At 44.2% G+C, this 22,205-nt stretch overlaps 1 protein-coding gene across 4 annotated transcripts in view; it reads right to left on the bottom strand.

The window, feature by feature from the left end:
• The window catches only part of DNM2 (dynamin 2), a 237,259-nt gene that overhangs the window by 79,277 nt on the left and 135,777 nt on the right, over positions 1-22,205 (bottom strand). For 3 of the 4 annotated variants that reach the window (XM_068274341.1, XM_068274342.1, XM_068274343.1), the window contains exons 11-14: positions 18,050-18,136; positions 16,711-16,781; positions 6,985-7,036; positions 6,225-6,236 (exon numbers count right to left, since the gene is read on the bottom strand). In XM_068274341.1, the coding sequence (XP_068130442.1) occupies positions 6,225-6,236; positions 6,985-7,036; positions 16,711-16,781; positions 18,050-18,136 (222 nt within the window). The remainder of the gene's footprint in view (positions 1-6,224; positions 6,237-6,984; positions 7,037-16,710; positions 16,782-18,049; positions 18,137-22,205) is intronic. The other variant, XM_068274340.1, reaches the window with a different exon arrangement.

Consider the following 22,205-nt stretch of genomic DNA (forward strand, 5'->3'; position numbering starts at 1 on the left):
GTTGGCAGGTGATGTAGCTGCTGCATGGTTTTTGGCAGTTGGAAACCGCTGTAACAGCTATTTTCCACAACGCAACAAGGTTCACAGACAGGAAATTGCCAAAAAAAAGTACGTACTTTTCTTGTGGGAGGGGTTTCGTGTGTGTGTGTGTGTGTGTGTGTGTGTGTGTGTGTGTGTGTGTGTGTGTGTGTGTGTGTGTGTGTGTGTGTGTGTGTGTGTGTGTGTGTCACCACAATATCAGTCATACAGCGCTCCCTGATGGTCTGTTTGTGAAAAGGAATAGATTTCTCATGTAAAAGGGGGCATCAGCTACTGATTGGGATAAAGTTACATTTTTGGTCGGAGTTTCTCTTTAAGATCAGAGTAGGAAGGGTTAGGTAGACAGTTAAGGTAAAGGAAGGGAGGGTTAGGAAGGCTGCTAGGGTAAGTAAGGAAAAGCGCAGTGGATGAGAGGGTGAGGCCCCGCTCACATTACAAACGCTGATGGCCATGCGTGCAGAACGTAACGCATGCGAACGCACGCCATCCGCGTTTGTGTGCGTTGCGTGGCTGATCCCATCACTGAAAAGTGAATGAGGCAGCCGCGCGTTTTTGCAAAAAATGTGTGCAGCATGCGTTCCCGGACCGCACAGGTCCGGAACGCATGCAGTGTGAACATCAGACAGTGCACTCTATGCACTGTCTGATGTCGTGCGTGTCAGCCCCCCGCACGCGTTTCCAAAACGCGGCTGGAAACGCGTGCAGTGTGAACGGGGCCTTAGACTTGTCAAAGAAGCACATGAAAAAGTTAATATATGAGGTATAAAGATCCCCATCCTATTTTTCACCTATATAACCCACCTAAGTACTGGACTGGGCATTACCAGGCCCACCCTCCAAAGAAATCTATGTCATGGCCCATGGTTCTTCTTAAAATGTTTAAATGTAAAATGTCTTCACAGAACAATGCAAAACATTATTTAGGTTATTAGCATATGTATGAATTTCAGCAAAGGGCGAAAACGTAAAAAGGCAAAACACCATTGTGATTTCCCCATCACATGATAATAAAAGGGTGCAAGTCAGAAATCTATAAGCCAAGCAGTCACCACACCTGGAAGAGGAGGGGCCTCCTGTGTGCCTCAGAATCAGAAGTCGTTCTCTTTACTCATTACTTAATCTGCTACCACAACCAGATCGAGAAGGCGGTCCCCCAGCTTCAGCACCGAGGTGATGTCAGTCAGCTGACTCTGCACGGCCATCTTGTACTGACGCATTACACTGTGCTTTACCCAAAAACCAAATCAGTAAAAATAGGAGCCAGACCACTGTCTGTGGATGCCCTTGCGTTACACTTTAAGTGGCCATGCTGCAAAGGCACACATTGATGCAGAACATGGGCAGAGTTTGCAGCCTGTTTATTCAGAAAAGCGTGCAGTGCAGAATCAGCCGCTGACATCACCCTCCTGCAGGCTGGCAGCTGTGTCATCTGTGACAAGTGATTGTAAGATAAGGCAGAGAGCAGCACAGCATAAGAGGCTGTATAGGTTCAAAGCAATCCTTAATTCAGCTTCTGCAACAAGACAAACCATTCTTTAGTCATTGAAAGGAAACCACATAATGCACCCAAAAAAAAAGAAAATTTTTTTTTTAAATAAAGATAAACACCGGCCAAGAATGCTGAAACTGTGGAATTGAATGAAACCATATTTTACTTGTGAACTGCGTAGTACTACTTTGACATTGTGCAATGGCATACTGCCCTCTAGTGGATACGTAATAAAAGGGCCTACAAAATCTACTACACCACTAGGTTTCAAAGCCGGACGTTTAGAATTCGGATGGAACTGTGTATTAGCTAACTCATCAGCCTCTACATACCTCTCACTACAGATTTCCCATAACAAGCTAAAATTCTACTAAATGATATCACATATGGCAATCAGTCAAGCTGCCAGTATATTCTAGGTAAGAGAACTATCCAAGCAAGACAGATCAGTGAGCGTCAGCAGGGAAACTACTAGAGGTGGCAAATCACAGGCTAATCATTTCCAGCTGAGGCTAATTTTATCTTCATAAAGTACAGTTGTGTTCAAAATTATTCAACCCCCAATGCTGTAAAGTGTTTTAGGGAATTTAGTGTACATTTGTAATTGTGTTCAGAATGATATCTTACAAGGACGTTTTAAAGAACCAAATGCAACTAAAATGACATCAATTGTTTTTTGTAATACAGTATTAAGTGTTCTTTTTTTTGTGTGATTTCTTCATTGACAATTATTCAACCCCTTAAAGACTACCACTCTTAAAGAGACACTGAAGCGAGACTAAATCTCGCTTCAGCTCTCATATATAGCAGGGGCATGTGTGCTGAACGGGGTCCCTGACCCCCCAACCCACCCCCCGCAAACCTTGGTCGCAGACTTGGTCGCTGATTTTGCTTCCTGGAGGCAAGGGCTAACGGCTGCAGCGTTAGCAGTGAAGGAAGTGCAGTGAAGGAAGACTGAGAGGGGCAGGGGAGAGGCGGAGATACGCGCTGACAGACGCGCGTGGGGCAGGGCTGCGGCGGTTAGCCCTGCCCCAATGCGGAAGCGCTCCCCCCCATTACGGAGGGGATTTGGGGGGACAGGGACCCCCTTTAAGCCGCGGGATAGTGGCGTTTTAGCAGGGGCACACGTGCCCCTGCTATATATGAGGTCTGAAGCGAGATCTATTCTCGCTTCAGACTCTCTTTAAGAACAGATTCAGGTGTTTTCGATCAGGTATTGAAAACACCTGTGGATTTTAACGAACAGTAATCAAGCATAATAAGCACCAATTAGGCAGATTTAAAATGACTGATACTCAGCTCCTTCTAGATATTTACTGGTGTGTTTACAAACATGGTGAAGTCAAGAGAATGGTCCAGGAAGACAAGAGAAGAGGTGATTTCTCTTCACAGGAAGGGCAGTGGCTATAAGAAGATTGCAAAGATGTTAAACATACCAAGAGACACCATAAGGAAGCATCATTCGCAAATTCAAGGCAAAGGGCACTGTTGAAACGCTACCTGGTCGTGGCAGAAAGAAGATGCTGACTTAGACTGCTGTGCGCTACCTGAAGCGCAAAGTGGGGAAAAGTCCCTGTGTGACTGCTGAGGAACTGAGAAAAAGATTTGTCAGATGCGGGTACTGAAGTTTCAGCTCAGACAATATGGTGCACACTGCGTAATGAAGGCCTCCATGCCAGAACTCCCAGGCGCACCCCCTTGCTGTCTCCAAATAACAAGAAGAGTTGACTGCAGTATGCCAAAAGTCTTGTGGACAAACCACAAAAGTTAAGGGATAGTGTTCTGTGGACTGATGAAACAAAATCAGAACAGTTTGGGTCCATGGATCAACGGTATGTTTGGAGGAGGAAGAACATGGCCTATGAAGAAAAGAACACCTTGCCTACTGTAAAGCATGGCGGGGGGTCAATTATGCTTTGGGGCTGTTTTGGTTCTGCAGGTACAGGGAAGATTCAGCATGTGCAAGGTACCATGAATTATCTTCAGTACCTGGAGATATTGGATGAAAATGTGAAGCAGTCCGTCACAAACCTGAGGCTTGGGAGATGTTGGACATGTCAACAGGACATTGATCCCAAGCATACCTCCAGGTCCACTAGAGCATGGTTGCAGATTAAAGGCTGGAACATTTTGGAGTGGCCATCGCAGTCACCAGACTTAAATCCGATTTGAGAACCTCTGGTGGGACTTCAAGAAAGCAGTTGCAGCGCGCAAGCCTAAGAATGTGACTGAACTGGAGGCCTTTGCCCATGAAGAATGGGCTAAGATACCCGTAGATTGCTGCAAGACACTTGTGTCAAGCTATGCTTCACGTTTAAAAGCTGTTCTAACTGGAAAAGGATGTTGTACTAAGTACGAAGTTGAATAAAACTGATAATGATGTGAGCACAGAAAAGACATTTGTGGTTATTTCATTATAAATGTTATGTTATATTTGTCTGACTTACAAGTGCCTCCTTGATTTAATTGTAAACAAGATGACTGAAATGATCAAAATCGATGTCAAACTGGCCAAAACACTCAATTTCAGTGGGGGTTGAATAATTTTGAACACAACTGTAAATGTATGCAGCTGGGAACTGGACAATTCTAGATTCTTAAAGGACTTACGAGCCCAAATAGTAAAAAAAAGTTAAGTACCTTAATCATTTTTAAATGCACGGAGGACGCCGTCCGCGCCCTCCGTGCTGTTCCGCCGGGTCCCCGCAGTCTGATCGCCCCCCCGTGCCGCTCCCGACCCCACGGACGGGGTCGGGCTCCCCTTCCTCTCCCAAGATGGCCGCCGGAGCCGGCCGCGCAGTCCGCATACGCGTTAGTGCGGCTGCGCAGCTCTAGGGCCTCCCCCCCGATCCACGCACAGTAGCGTGGATCGAGGGGGGAGGCCCTAGAGCTGCGCAGCCGCACTAACGCGTATGCGGACTGCGCGGCCGGCTCCGGCGGCCATCTTGGGAGAGGAAGGGGAGCCCGACCCCGTCCGTGGGGTCGGGAGCGGCACGGGGGGGCGATCAGACTGCGGGGACCCGGCGGAACAGCACGGAGGGCGCGGACGGCGTCCTCCGTGCATTTAAAAATGATTAAGGTACTTAACTTTTTTTTACTATTTGGGCTCGTAAGTCCTTTAAGGTAGACAGGAAATAGCATTATGCATTTGAGGGGGAAATTCTACATAGGTCTAATTTAGGTTTTTGATGCACATACTAAAGGTATGGACACAAATACAGTTATCCTTAAAGAACCCCTGAAGCAGGGAGAGAAATAATGAAATTAAGCCCATCATTAAGACTCTTCATACTGCTTGTCATCTCTGGAGTCCCTCCCTGTTCCTCTTCTCACTACAGCAGTAGGAGTACTATCAGAAGTTTTCCTGAAACACTGACGAGTGATTCTGAACAGCACATGTGCAGTGAAATAAAGCACTAGTGGACAAGGGATTCCTTTTGCTGTGCATGCGTAGTTTGGAACTTACACCTACGCAGTTACAATTTGCTAGTTACCACTGGGGGGGGGGGAACTTCTGTAAAAGATATTCGATGGAGGGATCCAGTCGGTTGCGAAGGGGACCGGGAACAGGAGTGACCCCAAAGACGACAGCAAGAGGAGTGTAAGGATTACCGTACTTGTTTGTGGAAATCCACAGAGGTAAGCAATCAGCTCTGCTAAGACACTAATTACCTCACCTGTGAATGTTCGTGGTTTTCTGCAAAACATGTACTGCTGGTGGTACTTTGACAGGGTTGGGAAACTGTGGTCTAGAGCACAGATGTTTAACTCCAGTCCTTGAAGGTCATATCCATGGCAGTGTTTAGGATGGAATGAGAAATGATGAAACGTGTGCTCCTTGATGGACCACACCTTTCCTTAATGGCAGAGGCGTAGCTATGGTTTTCAGCGCCTGGGGACCAAGACAATCTTTGCAACCCCCCACCCCAACAAAATGGGTGTGGGCATGCATCAGAATATGGGCGTGATCATGGATGGAGACAAAACCACGTGTCCCCTTCCCCCATAGATAGCCAAATGTGCCCCCCTTCCTCCTGTTTGTATAGCCAGATTTGCTCCCCTTCCTCCTGTTTATATAGCCAGGTTTGCTCCCTTCCTCCTGTTGATATAGCCAGATGTGCCTGCATTTTCTGCTGCTGTAACATTTCTGCACTCCACTGCAGGGGGAAGGAGAAATAGGGGCACTTCGGACAGCCAGTAAGCTGCCTATCACTTGTGTAGGGGTGCAGCAGCTGTGCAGAGCGCCCTCATAGTGCTGCGCCCGGCGGCATATGTCCCCCATTGCCCACCCATAGCTACACTTCTGCTTATTGGGCCCCGTCAATGAATTTAAGCTGTGCCAAAAATGTGAAAGGACCTTGGCCTTTGGAGTTTGACATCCCTGGTCTAGAGCCTGTAGATCTGTGACCACTGTGCCTTGCTTCTTGACTACACTTAGCAATACTTGGTGAGCACCTCCAGACCACGAATGGCCTTCTTAAAAGCCATTTCCACCCTTGTAATCTTCCCAATTTAAGTTAGCAAACCAGTCACTCCCACTGTGAGCTAGATTTTACTTTTCAGCAGGTGGGAAGTGACTCTGTATATACAGGAAGTGACGATGGTAGCTAATCCGCACTCTTTACTCTAATGTGCTTGAAAGTGGTTTCCTCTCTTTGACCAAAGCATGGTTAACTCACACGCAGCAAGTACTTACCAAGATCTCTCCCTGAGTTTGGGATAAGGAGCCACGAAGTTAGGAGTACACGGGAGCATACAGAAGAGGAGAGGAAGGTGGTATTTATGATAATAAGAGTTATGGAGAGAGAGGATGAAGAATGGAAAGTAAACAGAATGGAACAGCAGCACAAAAAGGAGAGAGGGGAAAAAATTACATGCAATTAATACACAGTTAATATTTAAATTCCCATTACACCAACAAATTAAAATAGTCAGTTACAAAAATTAATATCAGTACATGCCAAATTGAATATTAAAATGCATGTGCATGCTCGTGCAGAGGACACAGTACAGCACGATGAGTGTCGCAGAGCGCATGTGAGAAAGACAGGACAGAGCGTGAGACGCAGTGCATTATGGGGGCCACAGCCGTGTTATCATGTGACCTCTTGTGCGTAACAGAATGGATTCCTGATCAGACCGGACAATCATGGCATTCAACATAAACGGTTAAGGGATTGACACTTATTCCCTGCTGTTAATAAAGTTTTATGCCTAAAAGAAGAACTTTATTTTTGCTGCCAAGTGAGACCGGATTCCCCCAGTGTGGTACGGGAGAATTATATTGGCTTGTGTGGGCAAAGTGAGCAGCTCTCCCTCCAGATGCTGACCAATAAGGATCCAGGGAAGGTGCAACTTTCAGAGATGGGATCGGGATCTTGTGTCCTATACGGAAGTAGCACAAGTGCAAGTGTGGCTCTGATAGCTGCTGCAGCCCTACAATGGGCACTACTTACCTGGTTGGGGATAGCCCTCTTCTTGTTAAGCTGTGTGCTCCTCTGCTGGGCACTAGAAAACACAAAGCACACACGTTACAACCCTGGAGAAGAACACAGATTGAAGTCAAGGTCCAAGCAGAAACATATGAAATGTGAACTGCACACCTGTTCTCAGCACTGTAAAGCATCTTCTTCCACCTATAAAATACTCTGTATATTCTAAACTTAGCGCCCCAGTTTTTAAACCTGAGAGAACAGATTACAATGGTTGCATAGGCTATGAATTGAGGGAGCCCTTACTGCCCCATTATCTATCCCATAACACAGGGGTGTCAAACGCAATCACGTATAGGGCCAAAATGGGAAACATATCCTAAGATGTAGGCCACATTTTAAGATTTAACATGTATTGAACAGTCTTAAAGTGTCATGACTATTGCGACTGTGGGAAGCAGTTTAATATTTACCTGCTCCAGTGTAGCTTTGGGACTCCTCTTGTCTTCCTGACAGCCACACACGCTATCCTGTGTACCTGTATCTTCAGAGGCATGTCACATTAATGGGAGAAGGAGGTATGAAAGCACAGAGCGTGCAGCTGCTGGGAACAGGAGACCCAAAAGATCGCTGGAGCAGGTACATATGGAGGTGGCAATACATGTGCTAATGCGATTTTGCTGAGGAGGGGATCCCAGCTGGGGGCTCAAACTGACATTATTTCAACCAGAAACCCTGTCAGTGTGCTGTCATTCTTTCGCTGCTTACAATGATGCACATTTGAGGCTTTTAAGAGCCACATAAAATGGCAAGGAGGGCCGCATTTGGCCCGCGAGCCTCGAGTTTGACACATGTGGTCTAAGACAATATTCCATTTTTTTCCCATACGTTACAGCACATCATTATCTGCACCAGTTCTGTAGGACACACAAGCAAGTCCCAATAAACACTGAACTCCTTGCCTTCCTTTCAAATGAGCACATCGGCTAATTCCTAAACCAGAGTAGATTGTCAGTGATGATGGATTTCATGCAACAGTCATCCTGTGATCTCAAGCACATGCTTCATAGTCTTCTGGGGAAAGCAGTAAGCCAAATCTTAGCGCAACGGAGAAGCGATGTTATAGCTATGGCCTACAAAAAGTTTATGGATTGTATGTTTTCAAAGAGAAGAGATTTCAATATTGGCGATAAGAATTCAAAGCCAAACCTGGATGCAAAAAAAGGGAAAAAAAAAGGTCTGCAAAGGGGGTTGTTCACTTCCTCCTACTGGTGACATCACAGGAAGTGAAAGGATAACCCTTTATTGGGAAACGGAAGGTAATAAGTGTAAAGTAGATGTTCTAACCTTTCACCACTGCATCCAACCATGAAGGGTTGTCTGGCTATTGGCCATCTGTGAACCTACATCCAACTGTGTATGAAGTGGGATTCAGGCCCGAGTCAAACTGGGTCCGCCCCTTCCTAATGCTGGATACACACCATGAGTTTCAGCGTCGAATGCGTCCATCGATACGCGTCGATTCAATCATTTTCGAGCATTTCCGAACGAATTTCGATGTTTTTTAGGTCGATTGCCATGTAAAGTATGGCAAATCGACCGAACGATCCATCGAAGCTTAAATCGGACATGTCGGAAATAATCGAATCGACACGTATCGACGGCCGCATCGAACGCGGAAACGCATGGTGTGTATCCAGCATTAGCTGGCCAGATAAGGTAATCTCAGGAATTTCTTTATTTACAAAAGCACTTACTAAATGGAAGTTGCTCAGTCCAACTTCCACAATGTTGTGCAAATGAGTAGGGAGGGCTGGCATCTTTGTAGAGACCCCATAAAAGGAATGCTTCTTGTAAGCCATAACGGAAATAAAATTAATAATAATATTATGCGATCAATATTTACAAGCCCCTAATTTCATTCTCTTATTTGCAAAAATAACAGTAATCTACCCTCATGATATATATAGGTGTTCATATCTATTGTAAATTTATTTTTTAAATGTATTTTTATTTTAATCTTACTTTTTAGCCACAAGATAGCGCTATACACTATGATGGTTACCACGGGGCGTTTACTTTTTTTTTTTTTTACAAAAACGTTTACTTTCATTTTTATGAATGAACATGGCTCCTGATTGAAGTACTTAAATTGTCTCAGGGAACACAGGTTCCAGTTAATCAATTATCAACATTTAAGTCCCATGCGCGTGTCAAAAAGACTCAAACTGGATGCAAATAGACAGTTAATTTACGAAGTTAAATAGAATTTTTTTTGAAAGTTTTCCTTTTAAAAGTACATTATTTACAGCTCCTCTGGTTGCTGCATTACAATGTAGTGCATGAATTTACTAAAACATTGTCAAGACAAGTCAAGTCAAAACAGAAAGCATCAAATGTCAAACACTGATTAGCACAGTTCAGTGATTGCAAACAGGTTAAACTGGATAATGAAGTATTTGCAATGCAGATGTGAGTGATGAGGTGAAGGAAGACAGTCTATACAGGCAATGTGACATGGGCACACACAAGCAGCAGGCATGCGGAATACCCACCCTGGGATGTGTTGCTCGGTATAACAGCTGTGATGGAAGAAAGGGTGAGCGAGGGATGGTCGTGGAGGACGCAGAGAGAGAAAGACAGTGCAGATCATGAATGACAGCAAGGAGAGAAACACAGGAGAAACGTTACAGACAGAGGCAGGTGCTTACTGCGGAGAGGAGGAAGAAGACATGACACAATCCATAACAGAACGGAGTGAGCTGAGGAAAGCATGAGCAATGCATACAAAGGAGGTGACAAACAAAATGGCCGCACTACCGCCCACTACAAGTACACAAAGAACAAATAGCTATGATGGTTTATAATAAACACGAGTACGTTAGCAATTGATCCACCGTTATCACACAAACTAATAAAGCTAAATAATTACGGGGGAAAAAAAATTCCAATGTGTATATTAAAAAAAAAAATTACATAAAAAATGAAAACCGAATTCAATATTTTTTTAAAAACAATTTGAATCATGTGGAACAAATTTTGAGGAAAGTTCCGGTCGTCCATATTGGTCACTTAAAGAGGAACTCCAGTGAAAATAATTTAATAAAAAAAGTGCTTCATTTTTACAATAATTATGTATAAATGATTTAGTCAGTGTTTGCTCATTGTAAAATCTTTCCTCTCCCAGATTCACATTCTGACATGTATTACATGGTGACATTGTTACTGTGGGCAAGTTATGTAGCTGTTTCTAGCTGCTCTGGCTTTTACAGACAGCTTTAAACAGCCATTTCCTGTCTGTGAACATTGTTACATTGTGGCAGTTTGCCCAGAGTACCGCGGTATTCAGAGCCTCTTGTGGGAGGGGTTTCAGCACAAAATTAGTCACACAGTGCCCCCTGATGGTCTGTTTGTGAAAATCATTCTATTTCTCATGTAAAAGGGGGTATCAGCTACTGATTGGGATAAAGTTCAATTCTTGGTTGGAGTTTCTCTTTAAAGATAACCCGAGGTAACCTTCAAGAGAACCTGTACTGAGTAAAAATATTTAAAATAAACACATGAGGTAATTTCAAATGAACATTACATAGTTACCTTGCCATCAGTTCCTCTCAGAAGCTCACCATTTTCTTCTGACAATAATCCCTTCCAGTTCTGACAATATTTTATCAGATCTGAAATATATCAGTTGCTGTCAGTAAAATATCAGTTGCTGTCAGTTACAGCTGAGAGGAAAACTGATGTACCAGGTAATGTCCATGTTTCCCTATGGCTCAAGTGGGCGATGTTACAGTTTAACTGTGTGCTGACCAGAAAGCGGTTATGGGTAATGGCTATTTTCAAAATGAAGGACGGAAAATTCCCTTGATCACAGTAAACAAACAGGACGCGGGACAGGAGAAAGACACTGAGAAGTAGACTACATGGAAGGTAACTGACTTCTGTATGCTTATTTTGACTTTTAATTTTCAGTTCAGGTTTTCTTTCAGATAAAAAACAAACAACCCCCCCCCTACTTGCCTAAGAAGAAAAGAGGGCGTGTTCTCCTCACCGGGACCCTGCGGAACATCGGGCCGCTCTCCTCTTCTGGCAGGGGCACACACAAGTGTCTCCAGCTTACTGCGCAGCCGTACTCACACAGGCGCAACATGGCCACGGTTGTGTTTGAAGAAGAGCGCGGCCCGATTTTCTTCCCAACAGACCCATTTCTGTTTTCTGGGATGGGGGGGAGAAAGAGCATGTCAGCGCTTGGCAACGAGGGACCGGAGGATGGCTTGGGAAACCTCTATAGGATCCGAAGGCTGCCCTCTTCTTAGGCAAGTACTGGTATGTCTTTTAGCCAGTGGTTCACCTCAGGTACGCTTTACACTCTCAATTCCTGTTCCCAGGACCGCAAGAGGCTTTAAGTTTAAATTAGAAGAAAGGTAATCTTAGGGGCTGGATTCTCACTTTTCTTTGCACATGTATATTTTGCCGACTTACCGTATATACTCGCATATAAGCCGACCCTCCAACTTTTCCATGAAAAAACAGGGGAAAATGATTGACCCCCATACAAGCCGGGGGTAGGAAATGCTGGATTGGTGCAGGCCGCGTAATCCCCCCAGTGTGTCCCAGTATAGCTAGTATAGTGCCCAGTATGGGTAGGTAGTGCCCCAGTATAGCTAGTATAGTGCCCAGTTTAGCCAGTATAGTGCCCAGTATAGGTAGGTAGTGCCCCAGTATAGCTAGTATAGTGCCCAGTTTAGCTAGTATAGTGCCCAGTTTAGCCAGTATAGTGCCCAGTTTAGCCAGTATAGTGCCCAGTTTAGCCAGTATAGTGCCCAGTTTAGCCAGTATAGTGCCCAGTTTAGCCAGTATAGTGCCCAGTTTAGCCAGTATAGTGCCCAGTTTAGCCAGTATAGTGCCCAGTTTAGCCAGTATAGTGCCCAGTTTAGCCAGTATAGTGCCCAGTTTAGCCAGTATAGTGCCCAGTTTAGCCAGTATAGTGCACCAGTATAGTGCCCAGTTTAGGTAGGTAGTGCCCCAGTATAGCTAGTATAGTGCCCAGTATAGCTAGTATAGTGCCCCAGTATAGCTAGTAGAGTGCCCCAGTATAGCTAGTAGAGTGCCCCAGTATAGCTAGTAGAGTGCCCCAGTATAGCTAGTAGAGTGCCCCAGTATAGCTAGTAGAGTGCCCCAGTATAGCTAGTAGAGTGCCCCAGTATAGCTAGTAGAGTGCCCCAGTATAGCTAGTAGAGTGCCCCAGTATAGCTAGTAGAGTGCCCCAGTATAGCTAGTAGAGTGCCCCAGTATAGCTAGTAGAGTGCCCCAGTATAGCTAGTAGAGTGCCCCAGTATAGCTAGTATAGTGCCCAGTTTAGCTAGTATAGTTCCCAGTATAGCTAGTATAGTGCCCAGTATAGGTAGGTAGTGCCCCAGTATAGGTAGGTAGTGCCCCAGTATAGCTAGTATAGTGCCCCAGTATAGCTAGTAAAGTGCCCAGGTTAGCTAGTATAGTGCCCAGTTTAGCTAGTATAGTACCCAGGATATAGGTAGATAGTGCCCCAGTATAGCTAGTATAGTACCTAGTATAGTGCCCCAGTATAGCTAGTATAGTGCCCAGTTTAGCTAGTATAGTGCCCAGTATAGGTAGGTAGTGCCCCAGTATAGCTAGTATAGTACCCAGTGTAGGTAGGTAGTGGCCGGTATAGTGCCCTGCTCCCTCCGCTGCTATTACCTGCAGCGGCTTCCTCGTCCCCGGCGGCGCTTTCTCTTCCCCGCTCTCATGCCTCTATGAAGAGATCACAGCAGCGCGCCCGGCGCTGCTGCTCTGATGATGCAGGGGGCAGGAAAGAGCGCGGCTCCCTGTAGCGGCGATCTGTATCGCCGTTACCATGGGAACCGCTCTTTCCTGCCCCCTGCATCATCAGAGCAGCAGCGCCAGGCGCGCTGCTGTGATCTCTTCATAGAGGCATGAGAGCGGGGAAGAGGAAACGCCGCCGGGGACCAGGAGGCCGCTGCGAAACAAGTAATAGCAGCGGCGGTGGGGGGAGGGGGGAGCGGGGGCCGCGGACCACGGACCACCAGGGAAGACTCGCATACAAGCAGACCCCCCAACTTTTGACCAGGGCTGTGGAGTCGGTCCAAAAATCCACCGACTCCGACTCCTCAGTTTAGGATTCCACCGACTCCGACTCCGACTCCACGACTCAGACTCCTCTAATTTGCATATTACAATTTTGTTGATTAAAAGTATGTAACATGAAATTCGTCTCTTAACTGCCAACGCTTAGGAATTTTACAAGACAACTGAAGTGAGAAGGATATGTAGACTACTATATTTATTCTCTTTAGACTAAAACTAGTCCTTGGTAGGAGTACTTGTAAAAGGTGCAAACCGGAACAAAGAACATCTATCAGACCCTAGGCAATGTAAGTGTGGGTACATGTAAGAATGATGTGCAGGTACTCTGCAGGGGAATGAGGAGATTGTAAACAGACAACACCTCTGTGTTCAATGTGCACAGCATTTTCAGTGGATTCCCTGCAGCTCTGTGGGGAGTGCATATGTAGAGTATAGTACTACTGTGTAACAAAGTAAACCTGAGACAGATGAAATTCAAGTTTTATACATACCTGGGGCTTCCTCCAGCCGCCTTCAGGATAATCAGTCCCTCATTGTCCTCCACCACCTGGATCTTCTGCTATGAGTCCAGGTACTTGAGCCAGTCAGGCGTAGTGCGCATGCACACACTCCGCCGCCAGGAGCATACTACACCTGTGCAGCACTATTGCGCAGGTGCAGAATGTTCCTGGCTGTGGGAGCGGCATGCGGCCGGACAGCGCTGACTGGCTGAATTACCAGGACTCATAGCAGAAGATCCGGGTGGTGGAGGACAGCGAGGGACTGATTAGCCTGAAGGGGGCTGGAGGAAGCCCCAGGTATGTATAAAACTTTACTTTTCATCCGTCTCAGTTACCCTTTAATTTGTAGTCACCAAACCAAATTTTAATAACATATCACATTATTTGATTTCATCAGCAAAGGGAGTGCATACATTTGCATAAATCAGCATCAATGCAGAATTATTTCCATCTCGTTGACCATCTCTATTAGTGACACAGCTACACATCAGGCTTTATTCTTACAGCATAGATGTTATTTAGTATATATAAGAGATTCCTGTGTACACATCATATATACAGTCACAATCAGATATGTATATCTGACCTTAAAAATACGGGGACTGCTTTATTGAAGCAGCACAAGCAACTAATTTTGATTGGTTTATTTCATTTTTGTGGACTAAACACAGCTATTACTGTATATATACATTATTTTTAATGACTATTATCCGAGAAATAGAACATTTTATCATATTTTCTATTTTAATTACAGTTACAAATTCATTAGGAGTCGGAGTCGGTGCATTTTTTCCCGACTCCGACTCCAGGCACCCAAAATTGCCCGACTCCACGACTCCGACTCCACGACTCCGACTCCACAGCCCTGCTTTTGACCCCCTATTTGGGGGTCAAAAATTCGGCTTGTATGCGAGTATATACGGTATTCTTCAGTGCGGGAAATGAGGCAGCAATGAAGACTTATCGGGAATACCAGGTGGTCTTCGGGCTTATGTAATACGGCTTTATTTCATGCTTTGTGTCTTGAAAGAGGAGTGGACAGGAGGTGACGGGAAAATTCACAGATGGGGACACTGGAGGGCAAAGTTCAAACGAGGTTATGAACCCTTTCCACACTATGCAAAACTAAACGAAGATACATCCCCGAGGCTGGGCTTCACACAACGTGTACCAATGATCTATGTACAATAGCGGGGACCATTATACAGGCAAATCCAGCTACAACGTTATAGCTCTACTACAAAAGGCTGTTGGTCAATTGTAAGCTTCAGCTCTACAAACGGATCAATAAGATGCTAATAATTCAGAGTTGATGTTAATTGTATACAAATTCATGCAGCATAGCCATATCGAAAGCAGCTGCTGCTTGATCTATTTCTAAGCTGCATAAAATTAGCATCAACTCGCAACTATTCGCATTTACCAGAAAACCACCTTGCTAAACTTGACCAAATACGAGAAACCAGGGAGGCCGATTTCAATGCAAAAGCAAGCAGGGGTTCCCCGCTAGTGACTGTGCTGCTGACCCAATAACCTCACATTGACTGCTGGTCTTACAGTGGCACAGACAAGGGTATGGGCTGCTGTCTGCTGTCTCTAATGATGTTAGTCTCCCACAAAGCACCTATGAGGCACAGGGAGATGAAGGCATAATTAGGGAGGTCCAACATTATGTAATGCTAGGTACACACCATACAATTTTCTGTTAGATTATAGCTTTTTTTCATGTTGTAGGTAAATCTAACAGAAGAATCGAACAGAAAATTGTATGGTGTGTACCTAGCATTAGTCTTTAGAGGTCCCTCAGTCTTTACTGGGACACATCCTGCGCTCATCACTAACTACAATGGAGGAACATAAAAACTTACTGGATCGTTCCCCAGTCTCACTCCAATGCTCCTCACAGGAAGACTTCACCCATCACTTCCGATATGCAAATAGACAAAGTGTACAACTCTCCCTGCTCCCAATTATAAAGATGCTGTGAAGAAGCAAATCGGGGGGAGGGGGGGTGGGGGGGGGGGGGGGTGGGGGGAAGCAGTGGACAGCACCCTCTAGTGGTCTTTTGCGGTAATGCAACTGCAAACTCACATTTCTCAAAAGAGGCACCTAGTTCTCTGCTCCTAATTTGTTCTTTATAAGTAAACTAACATGTTCAATGTACCAATTCATTATTGCATATTTCAATCTGTATAATTAGGAGCCTAATTCACAAAGGAGGCCACCGGCCAGCTGCACATGTGAACCAGCTGGGGGGGGGTGCGTGTGTAATTGGCAGTGCAGAAGCGTCGCTCGTAGTAACCCAGCCAATAAACACGGTGATCACAAACAGGGCAATGTCCAATGGGCAGAACTTAATAGCAGCAACCAATCTTTTTGCACTTCTAGCACAGTTACTGGTAGTTACTGAATAGCTAATTAGCTCAACCTAGCAACGACTGGAAACTGCCTAACCTAGTCCTGAATCAGCAGATCTACTGCTGTAAGAGCCAAATGTTATAAAGTGTACCTGTGACACTGACCATACCTCTCTTTCTCCGTTATAGTATTAAACAAATTGGGCAAAGCACCTCCCCTCAGTCTGATAACTGGACAGTACGGTGAAACCCCCTCTCCTACTACTGGGCTAATTATTTTTTTATTTATATTTTAATATTTTCTTGGAGTTTAGCTTTAAATAGAATTGTGATCAGACACTATCAAAATATTTTAGGGCTCTTTCAGAAGGTTTAGGGGTTAAGTGTCCTTCAGCTGCTCAACAATGCAACCAAACGGGAGCATCCATACCACATGTACCACATGAATGTCAGTGGTTGACACGCAGTGCAGTTACCTCCCAGGAAAAAACAAACATAAAAAATGACTACATCAGGGCTGGCTACCATCAACTGATTGACATGCAGTGGTCGCTGAAGGAGCTGGACGATTGCGGCCGGCTGCAACTGCCCTGCACAGAAACAGGAGTGGCTGACAAGCAGTAAAGTGCTCTGCTGTCAGCCGTTCGTGTAAAAGAGCCATGAGTCGCCCGTGAATTATAAAAAACATTACGAGGCAGGATCACAGCCAATTCCATGCAGCTGATGTGAGATGAAGCCTCCAAAACAGAAGGGAATGGGAGACTTACTTGGCAAATCCGATGAAATCCTCGTGATTAGTGTTGATATAGGAGAGCTCAATTTCTATTAGTAGCAGAATCTGTGGGCACAAAGTACAGCAGTTAGTGCAAACAACAACACCGACTGTAGTCAACAGGCTGCTCTCCCAGGACTGTTGCTGCGATCAGCCTAGGCCACATGGGGTTAACTTGTGAGGCCGGCCAACACTGGAGAACAAAAGCCACCCAAACCTGTGTCTCTGCTTCCTATCGACTAACATACCTTATGGTGGCCACACACTTAAAGCACACCTCAACTGAGAAAGATACGAAGGCTGACATTTATTTCCTTTTAATCAATGCACATTGCCTGGCTGTCCAGCTGATTCTCTGCCTCTAATACTTATAGCAACAGACCCTTAACAAGTATGCAGATCAGATGTTTCTGACTGAAATCTGACTGGATTAGCTGCATGTTTGTTTCAGGTGTGTGATACAGACACTACTGCAGCCAGAGAGATCAGCAGGACAGCCAGGCATCTGGTATTGTTTTAAATGAAATAAATATGGCAGCCGCCATATCCCTCTCAGTTCAGGTGTACTTTAATATTTTTCTTGTTCGGTTCAGGAAGATTCGAGGATTTAATCTGCCTGAAATCTATTGCCCTAACATGTTTGATCAAATTTCAAATAGATTCTATCGATCAGACAGGACGATTGGTTTACATTGGTTGGGGGTGGGGCAGAGGCAGACTACAGCGTTGCACTGCACTGAAAAGTACAACACTGTGGTTGATTTCTGAATATTGATTTACTATGTTAGGAATTGATACCTCCCTGATTCGATTCCGATCAGATAGGGATTGATAATGTTGCCAAATTGGGTGGAAATCTAAGTCTATGGCCATTTTTCAACTCCATAGGGGAAGAGCCTGAGGTTGCCAGGATACTGGGTGCCAGGGCTGTGGAGTCTGAGTTGAAGCAATTTTTGGGTACCTAGAGTCGGAGTTGGAGAAAAATGCATAGACATTGAGCCAATCAAGAGTCAACAGGGAAGATTGATGAGATGAGCAGCAGGGTTCAGAGTCTAAATGAGATATGGTGAGTGAATGCAATAGCACATTTACTTTCCTGCATCAAGCAGGTAGCTACCTGAACTTCGACTTATGATCACGTGATCTACGCTCCCCATTCAGCACAAGTAATGTTGTGCCTGTCTGGGCTGAGACCAAGTTCTCAGTTCCCTCTGTTCAAACCTAATGGGGCACAGACTAAGCTCTCAGAGAAGATTGCTTATAGCTATGGAGGTCTGTTGTGCAGAAAGCTGAATTTTTTGAGTACCATGCATCTTTTCTGCTGTGTGCCCTACCTGGTCTTTTGTTCTGCCTTCCCTCTCTCTGACGTGCGTTGTAATAATCCTTTCGCTCTCTTCTCGAAGTCTTGGGTAGGATGCAAGCTATGGCAGAAAACACAAACCATCACAACAGGGAAGATGAGAGTCCCAGATATAAAACAATATAAAACATAGCTGACAGTGTTTCTTACTGCTTTGTTAATCTCTGCAAATTGTCAAATGTAATAATTGTGGCTAACAACGTTCTGCCTGATCTCTTCACTCTACTCCAGCTCCCTCCTTTGCAATACTTTGGCAGAACTGAAATATACCAGTTGCTGTCAGTTATATATCAGCAGCTGTCAGTTACAACTGAATGTGCAAGGGAATGTCCATATTTCCCTATGGTTCAAGTGGGTGATATTACAGTTTAACAGTGTGCTGACCAGGAAGCTGGCATGGGGTAATGGCCAATTTAAAAATGGAGGACAGAGAATACCATTGTTCACAGTGGAAAAATGGGACCGCAGGAGAGGAGAAACAGATTGAGGAGTAGACTACACGGGAGGCAAGTATGACGTGTGAATGGTTATTTTGACTTTTTATTTTCAGTTCAGGTTCTCTTTAAAGCAGTAGAATTAGCCATACTATGCCAGGGAAAAAACACATATATAAGTAGATAAATACTTGATCTACTTATATAACACATGTATTGTACTGTCCACGTTTTGATTTCAGTGAATGTTATATAGTAAATGAAGAGAATTCTGTTCCTGGTGGGGGCCATGTCTTTTGCCCACAGTTTAGGCTAAATTCTGATGTCATTTCTGCCCTTTACTTTTTTTTTCTCTTCTCCTCCAATCGCTGAGTCACCTCAGCCTTGCTTGTAAACACAAGTGAGCAGGGGATCGTGTTTAAGATAAGCAGCTAGGCAGGGAAATAAATGGAAGAGGAAGAATATATTACAGATAAAAAGAATCCCCGCCCCCCCCAGCATGCAACTGTGTGGCACTGACTACTAAAGGGTCAGTGCTCCTAAAGTATGTGATAACCCCAAATCATAACAGCAGAAAAAGTTTAGAAAGTTTTGAATGCATGCTTAGCATCTTTATCACTTAGTACACTCAGACCAGTTTGTTGAAATTTTATTTTTATGGTGACAATCCCGCTTTAAGTAACATGTCTGTTCAGCAGAGGAGGAAGGAGGAGCAGAGTGAAGAAACAGGCAGAGAGCTTCTAGCCGCAATGATTGCATTTGATGTTTTGCAGAGATTAGCAGAGCGGTACCAACTTATGCTGCTCTCTGCATTAAAAGTAAACTTTTTTTATACACAGGGAAAGCTTTAAAATGTTAAAGTACCCAAGAGTAGGTACTTAAATTGCAGCTTAGGAAGTTCAAGCCCACTTGTAACACGAACAAAAAGAAGAATCATGATAGCAGCTGAGTATTCAAGCAAAGATCAACACACTGCAGATGATTTACTACCACAAATAAACAGCATACACTGTACATGCTCGGGAAGACGCGCCAGTATGAACAAATGTGGGTTAAGATCAGTGCCCCATTTTAAAGACACCTCAGAATGACTGCACTAAAGCAATGTATGCACCATACTGTTTTGCTGTCCAAGAGTAAAGGACTCCTTCCAACACGGTCATTAGTGATCTGTCATGTTTCACCGACAAGTGACACTATTGTCACCATAGCAAGGCTTGCTCGTCCCCTCCAAAGAAAAGAACAAGCTGCTGGACAGAAAGCAGCAGAGCATCTATCCGGCCATCAATCCCAGATCGTCACCCAAAGTGTTTTAGGCAACAGGTGTTATTAGTGTGTACGAAGCTTAAAAGACCACTATCATAAAAAAGGTTAACATTTAAAATGCTTGCGTGTAAAATGTCCATTTGTTCCAGAGTAAAACGCACTATGAATTAACATTTTCCTATGTCGCTTTAATTTACAAGAAGTTATAAAAATCTGACAGACCTGAAAGGTTTTAGACTAGTTTACCTCCTTATGGGGAATTCTCAAGCTTTTCTTCATTTTCAAAATCACTTCCTGAGCAGCAGTTGTGCAGTCCAACTGCCAAAAACGTGCACGAGTAACGAGGCTGGGCAGCATCCTTGTATAGATCTTTTCAAGGCAGTGTTTATTTAAAGGATAAAAGGAAATGCTGAAAACCCCCCATGAAAAGATGGACTAGTCCAAAATCTGTCATATTTTAACTACTGTCTACCTACTGTAAGCACCAGGACCATGGTAGAAAAGTAATTTATAGTGCATTTTACTCCAGGAGAAATGTACCTCTTATAAGTTTGTGTACAATTGTATTTTACTTTCTTTTTTTGTGTGTGTGCAATAAAGTAGCTGTCCTTTAACACTGGAGTGTTAGTGCATTGTGCCTGTAAGGACTGTGGGGTCTTGGCCTAAATAAATCGCTAATGAAAGATTTGTTATACATCCTATAGAGACACTCGCTGGGTGCTTTATTAAGGGAACTTGCAGAACTGATTATCCATATAAATGAGCTAATCAGCCAATTATGTGGCAGCATTGCCATGCATAATATCATGCAGAATCAGGTCAGGAATATCACTGAATGCTAAAGATGGGGGAATGGTGGAAGGAGGGGGTTCCTCAATTTGGGTAGTGTTCAAACCAGATGGGCTATCCTGCTTATCTCCTCTGCTTCTAATACATTTAGCCATAGACCCTGAACAAGCATGCAGCAGATCAGGTGTTGCTGACAAGATTAGTTGCATGCTTGTTACTGGTGCTATTCAGACACTACTGCAGTCAAATAGACCAGCAGGGCTGCCAGGCAACTGATATTGTTTAAAAAGAAATAAATATGTCAGTCTCCATCGTCCTCTCGCTTCAGGTGTTTCTTTAAAGAGAATCTGTACTCTAAAATTCTTACAATAAAAAGCATACCATTCTATTCATGATGTTCTCCTGGGCCCCTCTGTGCTGTTTCTGCCACTCTCTGCTGCAATCCTGGCTTGTAATTGCCAGTTTTAGGCCTTGTTTACAAACAAAAGACACGGCTTGCTAACAGCATGTGATAGGCTGAGAGTATCTCAGTGTGTGAGTCATACAGAGTGTGCAGGGGGCCTGGAGAGGGTGTGTATAGCTTCTATCCTATCACAAGCAGAGCAGCACATTCTTGCCTGAGTGCCTGAGCCCGACAGAGGAGAGAAGATTAATTATATAACAGAGATAACACAGCCATTGTGCAAATAGCAAATGCTGCAGTAAGACAGACCACATTAGATCAGGTATAGGAACTTATAGGATAGAAGAAATAAGGCTGAAAATGTTGTTACAGAGTATTTTTAAAGAATTTGTGCCCCGGCTCCCCCAAGGTTGATATACTTTTAATTACTGTATTTTACCATTGAATACAGAGTTCATGGAATGAATATAGAGTGTGGTATTGCACCATATTAGCTAAGCCTATTTTAACATTAATCCTCAAGCAACCAGACAGCACACATATGCGGCATCAGCCAATTACCGTCAGTGAAAGATAACCAAGACATTACTGCATATCTTTTTTTTTTTTTTTTCTAAATACACTAGAACTATGAGGGGTATAGAGGCTGCCATAATTATTTCCATTTAAACAACACCAGTTGCATGGTAATACTGCTGATCTATTTGGATGCATTCGTGTCTGAATCACACAACTGAAACAAGCATGCAGCTAATCTAGCCAGGCTTTAGTCAGAGCACCTGATCTGCTGCATGCTTGCTCAGGGTCTATGGATAAAGTATGAGAGGCAGAGGGTCAGCAGGACAACCAAGCAAATTGTATTGTTTAAAATGAAATGAATAGGTCAGCTTCCATATCACGCTCACTTCAGATTTGCTTTAAGTTTGTTTCAAACACAAATAGGAGACAGTATCTAAAATGACTACACTATGTTCCTAATAAAGTGCTCAGTAACCTCTCATTAACCAGTTGAGGACCTCAGGCTTATGCCTCCCTAGTGACTGGGCAATTTTTACAATTCAGCACACTGTAGGTTTAACAGTGTGCAGCACGACCATACAACTTAGCAGCCAAATGAATCTTGCTTCCTTTTCTTCCCACCAACAGAGCTTTCTGTTGGTGGGATCTGATTGCTGCTGCGATTGTTTTTTTTAATCCATATTAGGCAATTTTTTCTTTAATTATCCCTCCCTCAGAGA

Source organism: Hyperolius riggenbachi, chromosome 3 (assembly GCF_040937935.1).
Source record: "Hyperolius riggenbachi isolate aHypRig1 chromosome 3, aHypRig1.pri, whole genome shotgun sequence".
Taxonomy (NCBI): domain Eukaryota; kingdom Metazoa; phylum Chordata; class Amphibia; order Anura; family Hyperoliidae; genus Hyperolius; species Hyperolius riggenbachi.